The sequence below is a fragment of the Rhopalosiphum padi genome, chromosome 3 (genome assembly GCF_020882245.1).
Source record: "Rhopalosiphum padi isolate XX-2018 chromosome 3, ASM2088224v1, whole genome shotgun sequence".
In the NCBI taxonomy this organism is placed as follows: Eukaryota; Metazoa; Arthropoda; class Insecta; order Hemiptera; family Aphididae; genus Rhopalosiphum; species Rhopalosiphum padi.
Genome location: NC_083599.1, coordinates 78,735,165 through 78,759,038, shown reverse-complemented (window position 1 = coordinate 78,759,038; position 23,874 = coordinate 78,735,165). Strand labels below are relative to the sequence as shown.

Genomic DNA, 23,874 nt, shown 5'->3' with positions numbered 1-23,874 from the left:
ATATAATAGAATAGTAGATACGCATTGGTCAGTCTTATCGTATTGCATGGTATCGGCGTCGTCTATCATGTGGGTAGGGTGCAGAAGTATACTCTAAGAATATTCATGAAAAATATAAAAATAGCTTATATTTCCAAGTAAACATCAAACTATCCATACTCCGCGATATCGGCGCATATTGCGTAATGAGCCATGCCGCCATAATATTATTCTATAGATTTTAATATTGTTTAATGTTTACAGTTTATATGTTAGAATCATAATATTATAATTTAATATAATATTCCTAATATAATAATATAGTAAGTTGATTGCAATAAATAAATGATTAATACTATAATATAGCCGTATAAAAATCACATTAAAATTATTAAGTATATTAAGCAGATTCTATTCTATTTACAAACGTCGACAATGAACATATTATTTATTGTTGATTAATAAATTTAGAAGTATATAATATTATTACAAGGATTATATGATTTTTACTAATGCAATTATAAATTAAACATAAAATGTAAATACATTAAGGTTACAATTTAACTGGAATTACTGGGTAAGTCTTGGGACGATTAAAATACATCCCATCGGGAAGTTCCTGTTAGGTATCAATTGAGTACTACACGGGAGGTTCCGGAGAGGTCGAAATGCAGCCCATCAGGAAATTCCTGTTAAGTATCAATTGGGCTCTATATAGGCGGTACCCGGGAAGGTCTGTGCTGTTAGGGAAATGTGCCATAAAGTTTATCTAAGGATTTATCAAACAATTATATTAAAATTGATAATAAAATATTTATAATAAGTAATTAAACTAATAATATTATTATTTTAATTAATTTTCAGTTAAGTTTAAATTTTTAAAAATGGAAAATAAGTCTGGATCTAATTCTGAATGTGAAGCAGATATAATTCCTCAAGTTGAAACAAAAATAACTAAAAAAAAAATTATTGAGTGTGAATGTATTTTAATTGACAAAAAAGGTACAAGTGCCGTATGGGAATTATTTAAAAATGTGGTATATAATAATGATGAAAATGTATTCACGGGTTTTGTAGCTTGTATTAAATCTAAACTACCATTTAAGTACAGTCATAGTAGTGGAACATCAACATTGAGCAGACATAAATGTGTAATTATTAATACCAAAAACGATGCTCAAACCAGTTTGGATTCTTTTGTGTCTAAAAAATTAAAAACAATTCCCGATAAATTAAAATCGGAATGCATAGACAAATCAGTGAAGTTTTGTAGTATGGACATTAGACCATTGTCTATAATAGATGGATCTGGGTTCAAAGAACTTGGACAATTTTTAATAAAAGTTGGTCGTCAATATGGTGATGTAGATATAAATGATTTAATGCCACATCCAACTACTGTGTCAAAAAATACAATAAAAATAGCTGAAAATCATAGAAATACACTTTTTGAAAATATTGTACCGTTTATAAAAGACAATTGCTGTTCTATGGCTACGGATATGTGGTCTGATAAATATAAAAAATGACACTACATAACTATTACCGTTCATTATATTGATATAAATTGGATTTTGCGAAAAAATGTACTACATACTGGTCAATGGCCAATATCAGAGAAAAAAACGGCTGAAAATATAAAGAATTCAATTGGTACTTTTTTAACAAGCTTTGAATGTACAAAGTCTCTGAATGCTAATGAATTAATGAAAAAAATCACATTTGTCACTGACCAAGGGCCAAACATGACAAGTTCAAGTGGATTAGGCGCATATAACAGATTAAATTGTTGTGCTCATATGCTTAATACCGTATTAAGACATGTTTTTGATTCTAAGTTTTTAGATGCTGAAGATGAAAACAATAGGAAATTGTTGGAACCTGTTACCAAACTTCTGTCAGGAGCTAAAAGCTTTGTGAAATTCATGAAAACTTCTGGAGAAGTAAATAAATTATCAAAAGGTTTAATTCAAGAAGTGGAAACAAGATGGAACACAAGGTTGGCAATGCTACTATCAATACATGAGCAATGGGATGAAATTATTAACGAGTATGGTGAAAATTTTTGGCGACTTCAAAATATAGATATTGAATTACTCAAACAAATTACTGAATTTCTCAAACCATTTAAGACTGCTTCTGATGAATTGGAAGGAGATATTTATCCTACTATACACAAAGTTCTTTTATACAAAGTTGTTCTTGAAAAACATATTAATAAGTATTGTAACTTGGAAGAAGATATATATGATTCGTCAGTAGAATTAAATTCAACATCCATAGTCAAAAAACTAGGAATCCGCGCTAGAGAAATATTTAATAAAAAATTCATTATAAACAGAACACATGAAATGGCATGTTTTCTTTGGCCAAATTTTAAAAAACTGAAAATGGTGTCTGACGAGAATGAAAAGAAAAGGATTCTAAACAATATCAAGTTAGAGCTTCTAAAAATGGAAATAGCACAAGCACAAAATGACCAAAATGTAGAGAGTGAATCAATCGAAGATACTGCAGCTCTGAATATATCACAGTTTTCTGAATGGGAAGATGATGCACCAAAACCAAAACAGTCATATGAGCAAGAAATGGATAATTATTTAACATGTTTTGTAGGTAACAATGTTGATACTGACATACTCAATTTTTGGAAAAGTCAAAATGAGAAATTTCCATTACTCTCTCGGTTAGCACGCCAAACTCTCTGTATACCAGCATCTAGTGCAAGTAGTGAACGAGTGTTCAGTGTTTCAGAGAGAATAATTGAAGAACGTAGAAGTCGTCTAAAAGGAGAAACAGTCGACTCACTTGTATTTCTACATGACTTCTTTAAAAACATAAAAGTACCTACTACCTAACAAGTAATAACATATTTTATAATAATATATATTTTTAATAATAAAAATTAATAAAGTCACTAGGAGTTTCTAGTGAGTACTGAGTAGTGTTTGTTAATTGTTAATTTATAAAATAATATAAACTGTTGGTATTCATGATTTTTTTAATTTAATTCTTAATTCCTTTACCTACTACCTACCCGCCAGTCAAAAAAAAAAAAACTAAATAACTATAAACATGAAATCATACTAATGAAGCTAACAATTCAACAACTAATAATAGTGATTGTACAATTGTAATAGTGTTTAAATTATTGTAAATAGTTATTTACAGGCTCAAGTAGTAATATTTTAACTTTTAAACTATATATGTGCAATGTGCACCGAGTAGACATTATACAATATAATATAGGTACATGTTACAGCCATATAAGTAAAATAAATATCACTGCTGGAAGTAATGTGAAAGCAAAACTCAACAGGTGTCATAGTTGAACCAAAAAAAAGGTAAAAAATGTATACTGATTAAAACATACCTAATTTATTATTTATTTATTTATTTATGTATATTAAACGGGTTTAAACCCTTTAGCAAAAATACAAATAATTTTGAGTACAGTTTCAGCTTAATTTGATGATTAGGTACTAGGTACTAGGTAGTCATTAGTCAATAATTGAAATTATTTAAGTGACATTTTATTTAGTTTCTAATAAATTTGGTTTATATGGAGTATGGACGATCCGGTTTTGGTACTCAATGAGCATATTTGTCTTGGTCCGGGTTTTTATTAAAAACTTATGATCTCGGGTTGGTTTAGAAAAAAAAAAAAAAAATCCGAGCTGGGCTGGTCCGGGCTTTTAAAAAGTTTGTAAGCATGGTTCAAAATTGGTTTGGGTTGAAAAATATATTTTTAGAATTGGTCTGATCCGGTTTAACAAATTGTCTTAAATATTTGGTCTAGGCCGATCCGATTTTTATAGGACCGGGCTGTACTCTAGTAGCTACCAAAAAGTAAAAGCAGATCAAAATCAAAAAGGAAAATCAAAAAATTTAAATTGTCCTGCTAAAATAAAAATGTTATTAAAAAGACAACAGTTAATACCAATAAAAAGGATCATTTTATTAAATTAATTAATCAATAACAATTGTATTATAGAACCTCATTTTAAATGCATATTATTGATATTGAAGTAACTTTAAATTTTAATTAATTTATTATTGTATACACTATTTTATTTTGTGTTATAAAGTTATTATACATTAAAAAATAATACTGAATAACTTTAATGAGTGGACAATTACTTATGGTTATACATTTATTATTAGTAGTATTTAGCATTATAATTGTACCTAATCCCAGATAGCAAAAATATGTTATTATAATATCATGTAAATAATTACTAATAATATATTAATATTATTAATTCAATTCTTTATGCTAACAGAAATGTTATTATAACGTTTTAGTAATATTTATTGGCCAGAGAAATCTTATTATATTAATGACATTTGTAAAACATTATTATAACATTTTTATCAAAATGTTATTATGACGTTTATCTTGTAACAGTATATAAATATTTTTTCATATATTCAAAATCATATTATAATAACGTTTTTACCTCAAAATAAATTTTAGATCAAAAATTGCAAATATGCAAAAAATGTATTTGATATATATATATATATTTATTATATATCTATTATGCTTATTAGGCTGTTTTATTTAAAATATATTATTAATATACAGATGATGATTATTGTTGTGCACATAAAAATTTTAATATTGTAGTTACATATATGTAACTAAAAAATGTAACTACATAATATATATTATATTGATGGTGCAAGTGGACACTTAAAATAAATAAAGATCGGACATAGTGATGCCAAAAAAAATCAGAATCAGACATACGTATTATTAATTTATTGTCACATAACACACGCCGTACTCAACAGTCGACGGGCGGTGATGACTAACTACTGACTTATTTTAAATATTTTCAATAATACAAAATAATAATCTGTCGTCGCAGTGGTCGGCTTGGATCGGCGGGCCGATGCATGCCGACAACGGCTACGACGCAAACAAAAATATTACACAAATAGGTTTATCGGTCGGTCGGTCGGTCCGCACGACACACGACAAGCCATACATATAAGATATAACATATAATATATAGATAGACATAATAATAATAATAGTAATAATGATAATAATCACTACAGTTCGGCCAATCCTGACATTTGTTCGTCCCGAACAAGGTTGTAGACTGTAGTAATTTGAACAATGTTTACAAATACAAATAAAATAAAAATGGGAAGAAAACGTGTTATCACATCGACCAGCTTATGTAAAAAAAAGAAAAATTAATTAATAAGGGAAAAATGTTGAAATCATAGTTTTGCAAAAATAACGCCCACCTGGAAATTCGTGGGTTTATTTCTTTTTTACTCAAAGTGAGACGAAAACTATCGCAATCAGTCATGACCTTGAACGTTATGCCGGCTAAATAAACATGGAAACGTTTGATAGCGTATACTACGGCGAGACATTCTAATTCAAAACTATGAAATTTGGACTCGCTCGGGGACGTGCGTTGACTAAAATAGAATACTGGTTTTAATATGTTATCTTTCTGTTTTTGGAGTAATATTGCACCAAACCCCGACGAGCTTGCGTCGCAATGTAACTCCGTATCTGCGTCGGGTGAATAAATAGCCAATACTGGTGACTCGGTCAGTGTTGTACACAAAAATCTAAAAACGCTTTGTTCCTTATCTCCGAACATAAAATGTGTATTTTTCTTAACGAGATCGTAAAGTGGCTTAGCGACCGTCGAGAAATTAGGAATAAAGCGGCGAAAATAACTGGCTAACCCTAAAAATTGCCTTACTTGTTTTTGGTTTTTTGGAATAGGATAGGTGAGCATTGCCTCGATGTGTCTTGAACTGGAACGTACGCCATGTTCATTAATTAGATACCCGAGGTACTCGACCTCTTTAAAACCGAAAAAACATTTATCCAACCGAAATTGTAAGTTGTGTTTCGCCGCTCGGCGGAAAACTTCTTTTAATATTGCGAAGTGTTCGTTATAATTTTGGGTTGCAATCATCATATCATCTAAATATACTAATAGGTCGCCCCGGCGGATTAAATCGTGGAAAACAAACTGAATAAATCGACCGAATACTCTGGGCGAGTTGGTTAAACCAAACGGCATTCTTACGTATTCATATTGCCCTAACGGTGTTACGAACGACGTATACGGGATAGATTTTTCACACATACGCACGTGATGGAATCCAATCTTTAAATCTAACAATGTAAATATTTTCTTTTCACGTAGTCGATCCAACTGGTCGTCTATTAGGGGTGTCGGAAAATTATCTCTTACTGTTATTTTATTAAGCTCTCTATAGTCTATACACAACCTATAGTCTCCAGATTTCTTTTTAACTAGCACGATCGGGCTGCTATATGCACTATTACTCGGTCTTATCACTCCTTCGGACAACAGCTCGTCTAAAATAACACGCAACTTATTTTGTTCACTGTATGACAGGCGTCTAGGGCGAAAAGAAATAGGTTGTTCATGCTTTAAAATAATTTTCATATCAAAATCTACATTACCGTCGCGTGACTCTACGTTTTCTTTTAACAGAACGTGATATTCGTTATTATACACTTCAATAAACTTATTTCTTATCTCAGAGTCCAAATCCGGATTTATGTTCAACAAACAATTATCATTGCGGTCGTTTTCGTCTTGACCATAATTAATACATAATATTTCGTCGAAAGTATTATCAACTTCTTTCATAATGATATCGGTATTAAGATTAATAATATTAACTTTATCGTTCATAAATTCAATTTTAAATCCGGGTTTAGACAGGAGATCCCTACCTGGAATAGCATCAGAAGACATGGTACTATTCGGTACAACATAAAATATAAAATCTATAACATTATTATCGATTATTACATTAGTTTCAAAAATCCCCAATATATTTAACTTAGCCCCGTTAATTCCGTAGAAATTACTATCACATGCTGATTTAATTACAACATAATTATTTGGAATGAACTCACATTTCAGAAGGCTTATAGGACTACCTGTGTCGATTACCGCGTTGAACTTGACCTCACAAACTTCATGTTCGGCAACGGGAACGTCAATGTGGCATTGTACTTCGTACGGCTTCGGGTGGTCGACGGGTGGTACATCATCGTCTGCAATGTCGATGTTCATTAGTCCTGACTTCTTTTCTGTTGATGCATCGGAACTCTGTCTTGTACGTCCTGGACAACTTCCTATTTGATGTGACATCGAACCGCACTCATAACAGGCTCCCTTTTCTGTCTTTGGCTTAGGACACTGAGGTGAAATATGTGTTCTCGATCCACAATTAAAACACGATCGGACTGTTGGTTTTCCTTCGTAATCTGTTGTGTTTTTCGGATTTTCTTTCTTCGTCGGTAAAGACGATGGTGTATCATTCTGCTGTCGTGGTATAGGCTTATGTACACCGTTATCTTTACTGTTTGCTGACGACTGGCGAAAACGAGTCGCACGTGATGTATCTAAACGTTCATACTCGACCATATCGTTCAATAAGTCGTCTTCGTCTCGATGATCACTGTCCAATAAATACATACTTAGATCCTTTGAGAAAAGACCTTCCAAAACTTGTATTTTCGATTCATAAAAAGATAGGCCAACTCGTTTGCACAGGTAAACTTTTTCGTGAAAATATTCGCGTATATTCTCGTTTCGTTGTTGGACGCGACGACTCATTTCTTTCCAACAATCACCTGTCAACACTACGCCTAAGAACGTTTTGCAAAACTGCCTTTCAAAATCGGCCCAGTCCTCGATATCCCTCGATATGAACCAATGACGAGCAGCACCGTCCAGATTTGCACGCACGGACTGCAATTTAAAGTTGTCTGGCCAGCGATGTAGATTAGCGACACCGTTCACTGTCCGCAACCAATCTCGAGCTTGCGCGCCCGTTGTTAGCCCATTAAAAACTGGTATAGATTTATTCAAATCCGGTGCAATTGTCATGTCGTTCGACGATTTACTAGCTTGCTGCGACTTCAATAGCTCCATTAACATGGCGTTTTGTGACATTAAAGTACAAAGTAGTGTATTTGTATTCACATTACCTATATCGACATTCGGTCCATTCGGTATGTTGGCATGTACTTCCTGTGTATCATTCGTTTCATTGAACATGTCAACGTCGTTAGCGTGACTTCCTTGCGCATCATTCAATTCATTTTCTTGTCCTTCGTTGTTAACGTTATCTTCATCATTCATATTGCTACGGGATCGTGTAACAACTCCGGCGTTAACATTCGGTTGATTTTTCATACTGGTTAACATTTAAATAAATTTTTTTATAACCCCCCCCCCCCCGAATTTTTTTTATACATGTGCCTGAAGTTACTATTTGTGCACTTACTATATTCAGTATAAAACTGAGATGCCATCATCGTACATAATTTACTGTACACAATATAATGTAGATAATAAGTAAATACCAGTATAATTAGTATATATTCTAGATATACCTATAGCTATTATTAATTATACTTAGGTAGCTGTTATATGTTATATAATAATTAAATGTACATATCGTATTATATTATATCATATTTATTTTGACAAAATATAGTAAACCAATTATGTCAGTAATTTGAAAAAAAAACAATAAAAATTAGTTAGATATAAATTTTTAATTTATTATACAACAATTATAATTATCAGTCCATTACATTTTTTGATTTTTCAAAAAGGCGAGAAGTTGCGCCCGATAAATATGTTTTAATGGGTGCTGCTATTTGTGCATTTGTAGCCTCTTTATGAGCACTCATTTTTTTTACTGCTTCTGAAACAAATAATTTTAATACATTTTAATAAGTACATTAGGAAGAAAAAGTATATTATGTAACCCCATATTAAGTAGCACTTAATTTACAATTTATTTTATACATAATATATAAAAGTTTTAGTTTTAATTAAAAAAAATAAATGCTAAATAATTATTCAGATAATTAATTTATTGTAATTTAAACTTGATAACTTTAATCTCTTAATACTAACACTAATAAAAAATTATATTGTGATCGAGTTGTTGATATGTTACTTGTGATATACCTATATCATATATATTGAAACTTTTCAGAGTAAGCTAATAATAAGTCTTTTATCTATTAGATATTTTGAAAAATTAATAATATTAGATTTTTTTTAAAAACTATATTCTTACCTATTATCACGGTGCAATAAGCCAGAGATGAAAAATTTTTCTTTCCTTTTTGCCCGACATAACTGTAACTCTTCAATAGTTCATCATGGAACATTTGTCGTAATATTTCTCTGACTGTAGGAACTAAATCTTTTTTAGAGTAATGCTTAATTTCATTTGTCTAAAACAAGTTATTAAAAAATAATTGTTTTATATGCTCACTTTCATTTAGGTACAACAATATTTAAAAAAAGACAATGCTAATTGATATTAAGTATGAGAGTTAAATTTAATAATATATATTGAAGAAAAACTTACTACATTTGATCTGAATGTTCTTTCACTTAATTTTGTTTCAAATTCGCTTAAGAGATCTTCATTGAGAATTGGAAAATACTCAGCAAATATGTTTTCTGTTTCTACTACATTATATGAATTTTGATTATGATGAGGTGTTGAATTATATAAGAAGCTTTCAATTTTATCCAACCTCTCACCATTAGCCTCAACATAATCTTTGGTTTTTAATATAGTTCTTAATATTTTTTGCATGATGTATGTAAAAGAAATAATAAATAACAATCAAACATCACACATACAACTAATAATAATCTAAAAAATAGATATAAGTTAAAAATATTATGTTAATAATGAAAAATACCTAATGTATTACAACGTTTAGTTGCATTATCTTCATTTTGAAGTGGTCTCTTATATGTAGATGTAGTGGTTGCTTTTAATAATTTAAGGTTATTTTGAGTTACATTTTTAGTCTTTGTACTTGATGCACCTATATTCATATAAAAATAATTAACATTAAATTTAGGTATAGTATTCATTAAAACATTTGATTTAAACTAGACTAACTAGAGGTAAGACTTCAATAAAGAGATATATAAAATGGTTATTAAGCTAATAACTTACTACTCTGAAATTCTTCTATGGGCGAGCGAGAAACATCATAGTTAGTAACTTTAAAAGGTGATGATGGTGTATGAATAATGTAATGATCTTCATCATAAGCCCTACTTCTTGGGTATTCTAAATATTAAAAGAAACATTTATACTTAACTATCAACATTGTTATTGTTATTATTATTATTAAATTAATTGTGTATAAATGTATACTATACATTGTGTAGTGAGTTGATTATGAATTGATTAATTTACCAGGTTGCCATCATAATATAACATAGCAATACTGTTAACATTAAAATATCATTCTCATATACAATAATCATAGTACTCATAACATAAGTATACCTAAACTATTTATTGGTTGTTGCATTAGCTTCATTTGGAATTGACCTCTTATATGTAGTATATATATATATTCATATATCAAAATAATTAAAATTATAATAAGGTGTAATATTCATCAAAATATTTTATGTTAACTAGAATAACTAGGTAAGATTTCAATAAAAAAAAATAATAGATATATAAAATGGTTATCAAGATAATAACTTACTACTCTGAAATTCTTCTATAGGCGAGCGAGAAACATCATAGTTAGTAACTTTAAAAGGTGATGATGGTGTATGAATAATATAATTGTCTTCATAAGCCCTACTTCTTGGGATACTGTATTCTAAATATTAAAATAAACATAAACATTAAACAATTATTAAAGCTTAACTAGATAAAACATAATAAAAAAGTAACAAAAAACAGAATGTGCTTGAATAAATTTAGACATATACATCAAATAGTTTTCAAGAATAACTTACTACCATGCGATTCTTGAATATGTGGAGTAGAAGAATTACAATTTAAAGGTCTTAGAGATGATGATGATGATGGTTTATCTATAGTTTGCAGGTTAAGAGATTCTAAACATAATTAAAAATTATATATAAATTATAAAATTAAGATTATTTATTTATACTAAAAATAAGTATTACTATCATAAGATGATTTGTCTTCAAAATTGAGATGCCTTCTTACACGTTTATTTAAGTTGTCATCTATACAAAAATATGTATTTATATTTTATAAACATTATAAAATTAGGTAGTTTAAATAACTATTAATATTAAAAATGAATAAATATTTGTTTTCAGTTAAAGTAGGTAATGAATAACATAATAATTAAATATTTAGCATTTACCTTTATGGGATTTACTTGGTCTTTGGTTTGTATTATATGAAGAGATATTATTCAATTTATCACATGACACTGGTGATGCTAAAATAAAATGTGAAATTACATAAAATAATTATTTTCCAAATTCTAAAATAACTACTGATTTAAGTATAAATAATTTATCGCAAACTATTAAAGTATTAAATATATATATTGATATTTTTTCAAATAATTCATTTTTGATGAAATTATAATAATTGATGAGTAGGTACATCTATTATAAAATGTATTCATATTTCTTACCTAAAAACAAATCATTCCTCTCGGAAAGATGAAATGATGGATCTCCACTTGTGTCATCACTATGTTTGTTAATGGCAGTTTTATTATCACAATCTAATTAATAATTATTTACTAATAGTTATTACTATAATAATGGCAGTAATACTAATTATACTTAAATATATACTATGTACTATTAGTGAGGCAGATTATATAATTAAAAAAATATAGATTGTACCGATTTCATTTGTATCCGAAATATATGTCGGTGGATTGGGAATTTCCATTGAACTTGTAGTACTATCACGGTTTCTTATTTGTTTTCTTATCACTTCATGGTCTAAATCCGATGTTATTTCAGCAATTTTGGCTTTAGTCCTAGCTTCTTGTAAAATTTCTAGAATAGTGTAATATGTTTCATATTATTTCAAATAATTGGTACAGTAATAATAATAAAAAATAAGTTACCAATATTTTTTTTTAATACTCTGACAGGAAAATAGTCATACTCTACATCATTTGGTTGAAGCTTATATTTTATAGACTTTTTAATGTTTTTTTTTGGCCATGCAAATAAATTATTCTGCACCCAATGTGAAGGTACAGCATCAACTGTGTCTTCAATAGTCCTTATATTTTTTAAACATATAACAAATATATATAAATGTTTCTTTTTTTAGTAACATTAATAACATTCAGTCTATTTTATATTTCATAAAACATTCATTTTTTTTTTTTAATAATAGAAATTAGTAATAATATAGTATTTTTATTTGACTAGCTTGTTTTAATTATTTTAAATGTATATACTATATATTATATTAAATATATAAGTGAAAAATAGAATTAAAAAGATTATGAATTAAACACTTAACATTATATATACAAAACTTAATAAGTAATAGACATTATTTAAAATCATTCATTAAATAATGTTGTTAGGTAAGTAATTAATATGACCTAAATATTAGTTAAATAGGTACCTATTACTTTGAGTTATTTTTTTTTACAAAATATAACAATTAGGTAGGATAAGGATATATTATTATTATATTTATGGACCAAATAATTTTTGCCTTATACATTCAAGTTGTTACCTGCAGATAGTATTTTTTCAATTTATGTCTTCTTTCTTTAGCTTCCTCTTTTTCTCGTAGTATTTTAAAAAAAAACATCTGCTATATCTGTTTTTGACCTTTTTACAATTTTTTTTTTACATATCTCATCTGGAATACGTTTTTTTACAATATTACTGTTTCTGAGAACCTCTGGTTCGATACTATCGTCAAGCGCAGTTATAGATTTTATTTCATTTTCAAAGGGTACATCAATGCGAGAATTTCCAGAAATATGGTTATGATCAATGGCATTCTTTTTTCTTTTTATAATTGTTTTGTATCGGTTTTCAACTTGAATTGCATTTTTCGTTACATTTAACTCATTTTTTAAATCAACAGATATTTGTTGCCAAAGATCTTTTTTTTAGGAATAGTTTCAATGGTCCAACTTTTGGTAAATACTCCGCATATTTCTCCAACATGAAAGAAGTAGCACCATCAGACCAAACTAAAAAATAAATGTATACAGATAATATTAACTCTTGATCAAGTACTTTTTAAATATGTCTACATTACTTAATAGCATTTAATTACATACATTTAACTGTAATTAAATAATTTATTTTAGGACTAGAATCATTTTAAATAAGAATAAAATAAAATAATGTTAAAGTATATTTAACACCAAATGGCTAAAATGTATAGGTAAATCCTGAGACTGCCAATTAAATAATGCACACTTGTGACACATGTCATATCAATGCAACATGAAAAATATATAAGCTATATAGTAACTACAAAAATGCTTACTTGAATTACTAATAACTGGTACTTCGCCTATTTCGGGTATTGAAATCCCATTCTCAATCGGTTGATTTGTAGAAACATAGATTTGAGACTCTATACCTTCTATAAAATAAATCAATATAGTGCCTATTATTATTGTTCTTTTGTATGGAAAATAGAATAATTAATAACTTGAGAATGAGGGGTTTATTATTTGATTTGATTTTTTTACTAAATAGTTATTAATTACCTTCATCAAGTACGTTGCACAGAAAATTGTCACCATTATAAACTGGGCCATTTTCAGACTGGCAAACTTTATAAATTCGTAAGACATTTTTATTTTAAGACACTGAACTACTGACAACTTTACTAACTTAAATGAAAAATGAAAATTGAAAATTAAACTACGTTTTGCATAAAATAAAATCGTTATCAATAATTACGAGTGTAGCAAGATAATGATTTTTCGTGTTCCATATCTAGTAGTGAAATGTTAGCACTAGTGATAACACTGAGATACTAGCACAGTGCCAGTGGAACTTGTTACAGTGCGAGTTCAGCAAGGTGGAAAACGTTATTAATGTTTTATTAGTATTATAGTTAATTATTTACTTATTCAGTTGATTTTTTTTTATGATACATATGAAGGGTACAGGGGAAAAACGGTAGTAGTCCATTTTTTTCAATATCGATTTTATAGTTTGATTCGATAGCAAATTGGGAGTATTAATGAACGCTGAAATCGATTCAGTGAAAAAAGGTTTGTGTCCGCTATTATTAATGAGAAAAAATGAAGTGTACCGGTGAAGAAAGATTGTAGTCCATGCGGTTGTGGGGAAAACAGGTTGAAGTCCGACTCCGAAATATTTATATTTTATTTCCCGGTCAGTTGTATCTACTATAGAAATAATACAGAACACTGTAGTCTTATTGCATATTATTATTGTTTATCGTGTTATTTATAATATTGTACCATGGCTCATGGGTTTACCAGTATCGCGTTTCAATTATACCTTCAGTATTTACGATAACATTAATATTATTCGTTATTACGTTTTCGTCATTGCTGTTGTTTCGCTGTTGCTTTGTTAGTCTGTTTCATTAGTTTCGCTGTTAAACGCTAAATTGTTTTAACGTTAAACGCTTCACAAAGTTTAAATGTGTAAAACGTTTAAACTTTAAACACAAGTTGAATAACGTTTAAATTTTTAAAACAACCGACCGGGTGTACACTGTACGAAATGAAACGAATCAATTATTATCAATATATTTTGTAAATCTTATATTATAATTCTATTTTTACTACTTATTATTATTGTCGTCGGTCGTGTGATGGAAATCCTTATCGGAATTCGGAGGCCAGTCAGCAATCACAAATCACGATTAATATTAATTAATATATATTTTTTTTTAGTATTTACCATTTACTATTTAGTAATTAGTATCGTTGTTATCGTTTGACTCGACAGATGAGAGACCGTCGATAAGTTACCAGTTACCGTTTGTAGTTTTGTGCATATTTATTATTTGTTCAACACTCTTGTTCGTTAGTCGTTACCTGTTTTAACATTTTGCGCCGTGCGGTTAGTAAAAATTCAAAATGGAAAGAAAAACCACTAATCCCGCTGGAAAGTTGTTTTTCAAATATAATATAGATAAAAATGAATCATCATGTATAATTTAAGGATATCATCGATCAATAAAAGGACGTCATAGTCAAAATTTAGAGACGCACATTCGAAGTTACCATGCTGAAGAGTTAGAAGTGTTGGTAAAATCTAAAGCCCAAATTCAAAAAATAAAAGTTACTGAAAATGAAAAGCGTCAAGTTGAAGATCCTACAACACAGTCAAAGGTAGATAAAATTGAATTTTTTTTTCTTATTAAATATTTTAACAGTATAATATTTTGTAATTTATTTATTTTATTATTGAGTCTAAAATAAAAAAAATATATATTTATTTTAGAAACGTGGTCCAATAAATGGCATTATTACGGTCACAAAAAAAAGTCTTAATGTCAAGATGGATAAGATCATATTGTTAAAAGCTTGTACAGAAATGGTGACTGAAAATGGTCGCCCCTTAACCATTGTTAATGATTCTGGTTTCAAAAAACTCTTAAAACCTCTAGTAGAAGCCATTGGTGGTGGTAATTCATTATTATAATTACTTATTACCTAATTTAGTTTAATATTTTAGAATTTGTATTACCTATATGAACTGGGTTATGAACTTTTCATGTTGTTGTAATTTTAGATTTCACAATTAACTCACACAACATAAAGAAGCACATTTTTTCTGTCTCAAACACAATAATCAGTGAGATTACTGATGATATTAAAAATGGTAAAGTTTGTTTGGCCACTTTAATGAACAACATACTTCTGAAAATCTGAAAAAATTGGTATTTACATTACTTTAGTTTTGTACTATATGTTCAATCGTTTTGACTTAATATGCAACTGTTTATTAATTGTTAGCTTCTTGATGTATTAAAAGCTTATAATATTAGAAAAGAACAAATTTACATAATTACATGTGACAACGCATCAAACATGGTAAAGTTGGCGATAATTATGAATGAAGAATGTGAAGTGGTACCTAATGATAAAGAAACTAATAATGCTACAAATCCTAATGGAAATGATGATGATAGTGATTTTGATGTTGAATATATCTGATACGTCTGGTTTGACTGATCAACCTATTAATGTTGACTGCATAGTACAATCGCGGTTGCAAACTTGTGGCTTTTCGCTTGATAGTACGCCACGTAAGGATATAAATGCTGATGTAAATAGTTCTGAAGTGGAATTATTTGGTATATCAGATCCTAATATTTCTGCTATTACTGACACAGCTTTACCTATCGAGTATGAAGATTCAAGAGAAAACGATACCATTATTACAAAGTACTTATAAATTATTATTACTACTTACTAGGTAGTCTAGGTACTATAGGTATTACTACCTATGTCCTATACGGTTGTACATACTTGTTTAAAGATGTTATTAGGGATTGTAAATATTTTTTAGGTCACTCGAAGGTCGTAGGATTGTTGATATACAACATTTATTCGCACAAATTCAACAGAGTAAACATGACAAATTCGACTGTTCATTCATGGACATGGAATTTCAGAAAGAAATTCGCAAAGCATTCAATTCAGTTTTTAAATTTAAGTGCAAAATGTGTGGTATAAAATCTTCAATTTATTCGGAAAATATTAATGAACCTAAGTACTTAGGAATTAACCTTGCAATTATTTATGGTACTTTGGCTGTCGGTATGTATTTTGGAATTTTAAAACAAATAAAATATTTATTTTATATCTGTATATTTTATAGTTCGAAGGTTAGGTTAAGTCGCGTTTAAGTGTCGTATTTAGAATTATTTATTACTGATAAAAAAGACATCAAGATTCATTTTTTTTTATTTTGGAAGGTGTTCAGACATGGAGGAAAAATACCTCGCAAAAAAAAACGCTACTAATAGCTAGGTTGCTAGGTATATATTTTTTTAAATTTTTTTAATATTATTTCTCTTTACGTTTAAACAGGAATAGGTCAATCTCAAATTAGCGAATTTTGCGCCCCAGTAGAAATTCCCTCGTTATTGTCAACCTCATACTTAACCCTCAACTGGTATCGTCGGGTCAAAAATGACCCGATGGTTATACATTTAATCACGAGGATTAAATAAACATCGTTGTTAATTTAATTTTTTGGCTTATTTTTTCTTCCATGCTTAACCTATTACCATGTGAAGTAAATTAAAAGATAAGATTTTTCATTTATAAATTATCATTAAATGATAAGCGGTCGGGTCTGTATTGACCCGACGATACTATTTACGTATAATTATTTCATTTTTTCATTGTTATCCCTCAACTGGTATCGTCAATCATATTAAATTAATGGTATCGTCGGGTCATATTTGACCCAAAGTTATGATTTAATGTTTGAAGAAAGATAAAATATATTTTTTTAAATTTTTTTTTAAGGGATTATATTTTACAGATATGTTTATTATGAAGGCTAAAAATAAAAAAATAAATTAAGTGGTTTAATTTTTTTTTAACATGGATTTTTTAGTATAATTTTATTTTGTTGATTGTTATGAAATACTCCTCAAAAGAGGGGTGCATTTATATAAATGGAATCTTATTTTTGTTTTAATTATTATAATTTATGATTCTATAACATTAAAAGGAATTAAATGTTGAACCAGAAGTAAAATTTTAGCATTTTTCAATTTTAAGTGATTTTTGGAAATATTTGAAGTTATTTTAAAAAATTACAGAAAACAAAATTTTAAAAATCCATGTTAAAAAAAATTAAACCACTAAATTTATTTTTTTATTTTTAGCCTTCATAATAAACATATCTGTAAAATATAGTCCCTTAAAAAAAAATTTAAAAAAATATATTTTATCTTTCTTCAAACATTAAATCATAACTTTGGGTCAAATATGACCCGACGATACCATTAATGTAATGACGATACCAGTTGAGGGTTAAATTACTTTAATTTATCTACTGTGAGCGATGCTGTTAATGACGCTCTTACCGAGGAGTTGAAAAAAGCTGGCGAAGAAGAGCGACGAATAGCGATAGAAAGCGGAAATGTTGATGAGCAAGGAGTCCCTATGTGCACTGTTATTGCGGATGGAGAATGGTCCATATATATTCGGAATATAGTATACAGACTATCAATTAATGCAGATAGCCTTATAGAAAACGTAGACAATAACTCGTGCGAGCAATTAAATAGCTTGATTAATAAGAATGTTGGAAGCAAAAGAATTAATTTTACACAAAAAAATAACTACACTACTAGAGTTGAGGCAGCTGTAGTGGCATTTAATTCAAAAAAACTATTTACGAGTTGTACATAAAAAAAATAGTTTTTAAAAGCCCAGGTATAAATTCAATACTTATTTATTGTTTTAATCATTAATACAATTAATTATAATTTAATTTAATGTAAATTTATAATTTAATTTATGAAAAACAAAAAAATTTTTAATGCTATGGCTTGAAATGATATTAACAATAAAATATTAGATTTTTCAGGTAAATACAAATACATGATTATTGTAATTTAATCTTAATATAAATGCATGTGATCCTATATAGAACCCCATATCATGAATGTATGTGAAAGCATATTTAATGAATTATTATAAATTTTATTTATTTTTACTAATATTAAATATTAAATAACTAAAATCAAAAATAAAATTGAGGTTGAAAATATTTTTTTCTATCTAGAAGTATTTAGATTATAGATATTTTTTTATGTTTTATAATTTAAAATTGCAATAGTACTAAATATTAGTTTCTTATATCCAATTATCTGCTTCATACATTATATATCTGAATTATTATGCTATAATAATTTAGCATTATTTGATACATTTATATCATTGAGTCATATTATTAATAGAAAAATAATTTATCAGTTTTTTCTAAAGGTAGACAAAATCAAGGCTGGGCATTAACGAGCCAATAAGTTAGAAATTAAGTTAATTTTAAGTTATTAACTTAATTTCTAACTTATTTGTTTTTTTTAATTAACTTAGTTAAAAATTTCATAAACTTTCCCAGCCTTGAATAAAATGAATTAATCAATGATTTTATTACCTCTATACTTATCTATAAAATAGTTCAAAATAGGTACTATTATATAATTATTATTAATTAAACATAGGTATAATCAACATAAACATAAGACAATGTATATCATGTAAGTAGGTACTGGTACATTGTAAATTATATAAGTTTTACTTTCATTTTATATCAATAATAATTAGGGCAGTGAAGTTGTTGCATTTGCATGTTTTTTTTAAATGGTTATATGTATTGCTGAGTGAGCTTAAAATATGTTTCATTAAACTCTTAATTTAAACCAAAAAAAATTATATTGCAATAAATGCAATTTTGGTGATTTTTTTAATTTTACTGCAATTTTAACTATTTTTGATAATTTTCGTTTACATTTAAGATTATATAACTTAATATATAAAATAAAAGTAACTAAACGCAGCAGTGAACAAATTTCTATATTTGTTGTAATACCTACTTATTATTTCTATAGAGCGATTATCGCATTTTGGTCGTTAAGATAAAAACTTGTCCCTCAATAACATATATTATCGTCTATTTATTTTATTATCGTCAAAAATCATCCGCACGTTTTTGTGGCACGTACTGTAGTCGTTCGTTATACTTTGTCGCGTCTATTTCGTCCGTTAAAATGCCAAAAGTCAAACCGATTAAATCAGCCATTTAAAAAAATTACGTATCAGAATTTGGTGACGCTATATTTTCTTCTGATGACAGTATTCTCTTTTGTAAAATGTGTGAAGTGCAAGTATGTGCCGATAGACGATATATTGTGATACAACATCTAAAAACAGATAAACATTCTAGGGCAGTAAATAAGAAAAACAATACAAAGTCACAAGTTCAACAATTAGTAACAAATACAAAAAAGTCAAATTTTTCGTTTGATCTATGTAAAGCATTGATGTCAAGTAATATTCCGTTACATAAAATTAGTAACATACATTTCCGGTCATTTTTGGAAAAATACACTGGAAAAGAAATTCCAACAGTTACTACTTTACGCAAAACATATGTAAATGATTGCTACGATGATACTATGAAAATTATCAGAAATTATGTAACTGGTAAAAAAATATGGGTATCTATAGATGAAACAACAGATACAAGTGGACGTTTCATAGCTAACGTTGTAATCGGAACCTTGGAATTTGATCAACCTGGTAAGATATTTTTACTCACTACGGACATTCTTGAAAAAGCTAACCATTCTACAATAGCCAAACTTTTTGACAAGTCCATGTTTATATTATGGCCCAATGGAATACGTCACGATGACGTTTTGTTATTTTTATCTGACGCGGCCCCTTATATGGTCAAAGCAGCTTCTACAATTAAAGTTTTATATTCTAAAATAGTGCACATAACTTGCCTGGCTCACGGTATACATAGAGTCGCTGAAACCATAAGAAGTAATTTTCCAAAAATTTATAAGCTTATCGCCAAAGTAAAACAAATATTTTTAAAGGCTCCTAACCGTATTTTATTGTTTAAAGAAGAAGCTCCAGGTATTAATTTACCTCCTCAGCCCATTATAACCCGATGGGGGACATGGATAAATGCCGCGTCCTACTATTGTGAACATTTTGTAGAAGTAAAAAAAGTAATACAATTATTAAATTCAAATGATGCTATTTCTATTGAACAAGCTCAACAATCTTTTGTCGGATAGTTCTATGGAAACCAACTTGGCATTCATTCATTCCAATTATGGTTTCATACCAGCAGAAATCACTAAACTCGAAACCCAACATGTTCCATTAATCGAAGCTTTATCTATAGTTAAAAACGTTGAAACTAAAATAGAAAAAATTACGGGACAAAATGGAATATTAATAAACCAGAAATTCAAAACTATTTTACAAAAAAATGAAGGATATCAAATAATTTTTCGTATATCAAAAATTCTAAGTGGAGAAATACAGTCAATGGAGGGCTTGCCAGAAGACTTGACCAACAACGATTTAATCTATTTCAAGTACGCGCCAATAACAACTACTGACGTAGAAAGAAGTTTCTCCCGATACAAAAATTTGTTGTGCGATAACAGACGATCATTCGATTTTGAAAACTTAAAAAAATCATTTGTAGTGCAATGCAATAATGTAAGCAATATTCATATTTAATTTTTATTATTATTATGTATTAATATATTTAATTTTATTGATTATAATTAAATTTTTTTAAATTTTTTCAATGCAATTTTTAAATTTATAAGTGCAATTTTTAATATATTTTAATGCAATAATGCAATCAATTTAGTGTGTTTTTTAATGCAATAACTTCACTGCCCTAATAATAATACATAGCACAGCAAATTTTTTGTTACTTTTTTTTGCTTGAACCCAACAGTTTTCAAGGTTCAATCATTAAAGATTTTAGTTTGTCTTGATAAATGTATTATATTTATTAATATTATAGCTATTGAACTCAGTGGTGTATTTACGGGGGGGGGGGGGGTCCCGGGTCTCGACTCCCCCCCCCAGAATTTTTTTTTTTTAAATATTATAAAAAGCTTGTTACGTAGTATCGAGAAAAATAATATTAATTTTGTGGTAATTTGATATTAATATTGTGCTATATTATTATTGTAATTATTAATTTTGTAGATTCGTCGCGTATATCTAGCCGCCGTCCGCCCGACTGGATAACGATGTGTTGATATGACCATCGATAAAGCACGGGTCCGGGCGATCGGCGTGGTATCGCGCGAATCATATAATTACTAATTAGTGTAGTCACGGATACAGACCGTGCTGTATGTGTGACAGTGTCAACGTCTTATTTTTTCTCGTATTTCTGTTACCCGTGACAAATAAAGTTGTTTGTTTAAAGACAATAATAATATTTTTTATTACGCTCCGGTACATACGACGTACAATCCACTTCACCTCGTAGTCGTGTACCACAATTTATAGTACAGTAATCCCTCGTTATCCGCGGAGGTTAGGTTCCAGGAAAGTTGCGCGGATATCGAAACCGCGGATAACTAGACCATAAAGCAATGTAAACGGGAAGTTAGGTTTTATTTACATACAATTTTTAATTTTTATTAGACATTTTTATTTATTTGTATTTTTATTACACAAAAAGGTTAATATGTTTTACAATTATTATGTATTTATTTTTTTAATATACATAATTTATTAATTATTTATACATACATAATATATTAAGAAGGATTAAAAAAATTTGTAATTGATGTTTGTTTCCTTTTGTTTTCTATGTCTTTGCGAACTTCTTCGTAAGGCACCAGCAATTCTTGGATTCTTCTTTTAAACTTTAATGCTCTTTCAGTGAGTGGAACCGTCATAAGAACTTGTTCAGTTAGTTGGTTTGCTAATGAAAAAATCTCTTTGATTGATTTAGAGGAGAAATCCGGCTTCACAGGTTCTTCTTCCTCTTCATCATCCTCGGATTGTTTTGGTTCGTTCGGGGTTTCGGTAATTTCTTCTAGATCCTCCAACGTAAGTTCCTGATCATAGTTCAACATCATTTCTTCTATGTCGTCTCTATTTACCTCATCAAAACCTTTTACGTTCCGAGCAATTTCTACGATTTGATTCACCGTGGTGTTCAGATTGTCAATTTTATCGCTTTTTAACACAACTTCTGGCCATAATTCTCGCCAACAAGCATTTATAGTCGAGGGCTGAACTTCATCCAGTGATTCTTTGATATTGACGAGACATTTAGCGATGTCATAATTTTTCCATCCTTGTGTAACTGTAAGTTCTGGATCTTCTTCTAAGTTTTTTAATAGACGTTGAAAAGTTCTTCGTACGTAATAGGCCTTAAACGCTGCAATCACCCCTTGGTCTAATGGTTGAAGAAGTGAGGTAGTGTTTGGAGGCATAAACATGACTTCAATGTTAGAATGTTGAAATTTTAATGAGGGGGGATGGCCAGGGTCATCGCACGATTCTCATATTTGGAATACAAGTAACGTTAAAACGCTAATGATGGATTTACACGCACAAGGACATAAATCGTATATACTCTTAGGTAACTATTAAACACATTTATATAAAATAAATAAATTATATTACCAGCTTTCTATAATTATAAATTAAAAATGTTTAATAAATATTTGCAAGTTTTAACTTTTAAAACTTGGTGCTTTAGTAGGTATAGCAAAGAAGAATTTAAAATGCAAAGTTAATGTATTTTAATTTTGTATATGTAGGTGATTCTGGGTATGCTTTACGTCCATGGCTATTAACTCCATTCTTAGAGCCACGTCCTGATTCGCCTGAAGCGAATTACAACGATTCAGTTTGTAAAGCTAGATCTACAATTGAACGTTGTAATGGAGTATTGAAAATGAGGTTTCGGTAATAAACATAAAATATTTTATTTTTTATGCAGTTTTAATTTAAATAGTTCATTATTTCAGATGCTTACTAAAACATCGAACACTTCACTATGCACCAAACAAAGCATCAACAATTATAAATTCTTGTGTAGTTTTACATAATTTATGTATTATGGATAACATTCCATTGTATAATGTAGATTTTGATAATCAAGAAGTGGATTACGGAATTTGTCAACAAAAAAATGTTGAAAATATGAATATCGACGATAAAGGTAATCCTGATTTAATTGCTGGCCAACAAGTCCGTCAGCAGATTGTCGACCGATATTTTACCTAATCCACCTCTTCAGTATCAATATTATCTTCATTATACAATGTAACTTTATCTCAAATAAGTACACAAAATATTGCGCGGGTACCTTGTGGATTCCAACTTTTAAATTTAATAATTTAATTAAACCAATATTTATATATTCAACTGTTCATATATTAAATATTTAATATTATTACATTTTATTTTGATATACATTTTAATATAAATTTCTTTGAAGCTTTAAGGATGACTGATGTTTTTAGTAATTTAAGTAATAGCTAGGTTATAGATACTCGAAGAGAAATTAAAAATATTATGTA

The 23,874-nt window shown here is 28.7% G+C and overlaps 3 protein-coding genes, 1 long non-coding RNA gene and 1 pseudogene across 4 annotated transcripts; 1 reads left to right on the top strand and 4 right to left on the bottom strand.

Moving 5' to 3' along the window:
• Window positions 1-1,724: 1,724 nt before the first annotated feature.
• On the top strand, window positions 1,725-3,577 carry LOC132925910 (uncharacterized). The gene is made up of 2 exons (XM_060990267.1): window positions 1,725-2,822; window positions 3,521-3,577. Exons 1-2 carry the CDS (start codon window positions 1,725-1,727, stop codon window positions 3,575-3,577), a joined length of 1,155 nt encoding a protein of 384 aa, XP_060846250.1.
• A 1,463-nt stretch (window positions 3,578-5,040) lies between these two features.
• Window positions 5,041-8,201, bottom strand: LOC132925909 (uncharacterized). Its single transcript, XM_060990266.1, has 4 exons — window positions 6,914-8,201; window positions 6,728-6,781; window positions 5,273-6,634; window positions 5,041-5,090 (listed from the first exon to the last, which is right to left on the bottom strand). The coding sequence occupies exons 1-4, from the start codon at window positions 8,199-8,201 to the stop codon at window positions 5,041-5,043; spliced, it is 2,754 nt and encodes a 917-aa protein (XP_060846249.1).
• Window positions 8,202-10,060: 1,859 nt separating this feature from the next.
• On the bottom strand, window positions 10,061-11,277 carry LOC132923959 (uncharacterized). Its single transcript, XR_009661280.1, has 5 exons — window positions 11,189-11,277; window positions 10,983-11,045; window positions 10,809-10,910; window positions 10,550-10,669; window positions 10,061-10,119 (listed from the first exon to the last, which is right to left on the bottom strand). It is a non-coding gene; the product is annotated as an uncharacterized LOC132923959 (long non-coding RNA).
• Window positions 11,278-11,441: 164 nt separating this feature from the next.
• On the bottom strand, window positions 11,442-13,627 carry LOC132925908 (uncharacterized; annotated as a pseudogene).
• Window positions 13,628-22,122: 8,495 nt separating this feature from the next.
• LOC132925907 (tigger transposable element-derived protein 1-like) lies at window positions 22,123-22,785 on the bottom strand (the record flags this gene model as incomplete). The annotated part of the gene is made up of 1 exon (XM_060990265.1): window positions 22,123-22,785. A coding segment is annotated over exon 1 (663 nt), but the record flags the coding sequence as incomplete, so codon positions are not given.
• Between the last annotated feature and the right edge of the window lie 1,089 nt (window positions 22,786-23,874).

Bases quoted from the DNA above. Each gene is read 5' to 3' on its own strand.
- LOC132925909 (XM_060990266.1), bottom strand. From the start codon at position 8,201: ATGAAAAATCAACCGAATGTTAACGCCGGAGTTGTTACACGATCCCGT. The intron at 6,635-6,727 runs GTAGGGATCTCC...TCATTATGAAAG, and splicing joins GTCTTCTGATGCTATTCCAG to AAGTTGATAATACTTTCGAC. The intron at 5,091-5,272 runs GTAAAAAAGAAA...AAATTACTACAG, and splicing joins TAGTTTTCGTCTCACTTTGA to TCTACAACCTTGTTCGGGAC.
- LOC132925910 (XM_060990267.1), top strand. From the start codon at position 1,725: ATGACAAGTTCAAGTGGATTAGGCGCATATAACAGATTAAATTGTTGT. The intron at 2,823-3,520 runs GTACCTACTACC...CATTTTATTTAG, and splicing joins ACTTCTTTAAAAACATAAAA to TTTCTAATAAATTTGGTTTA.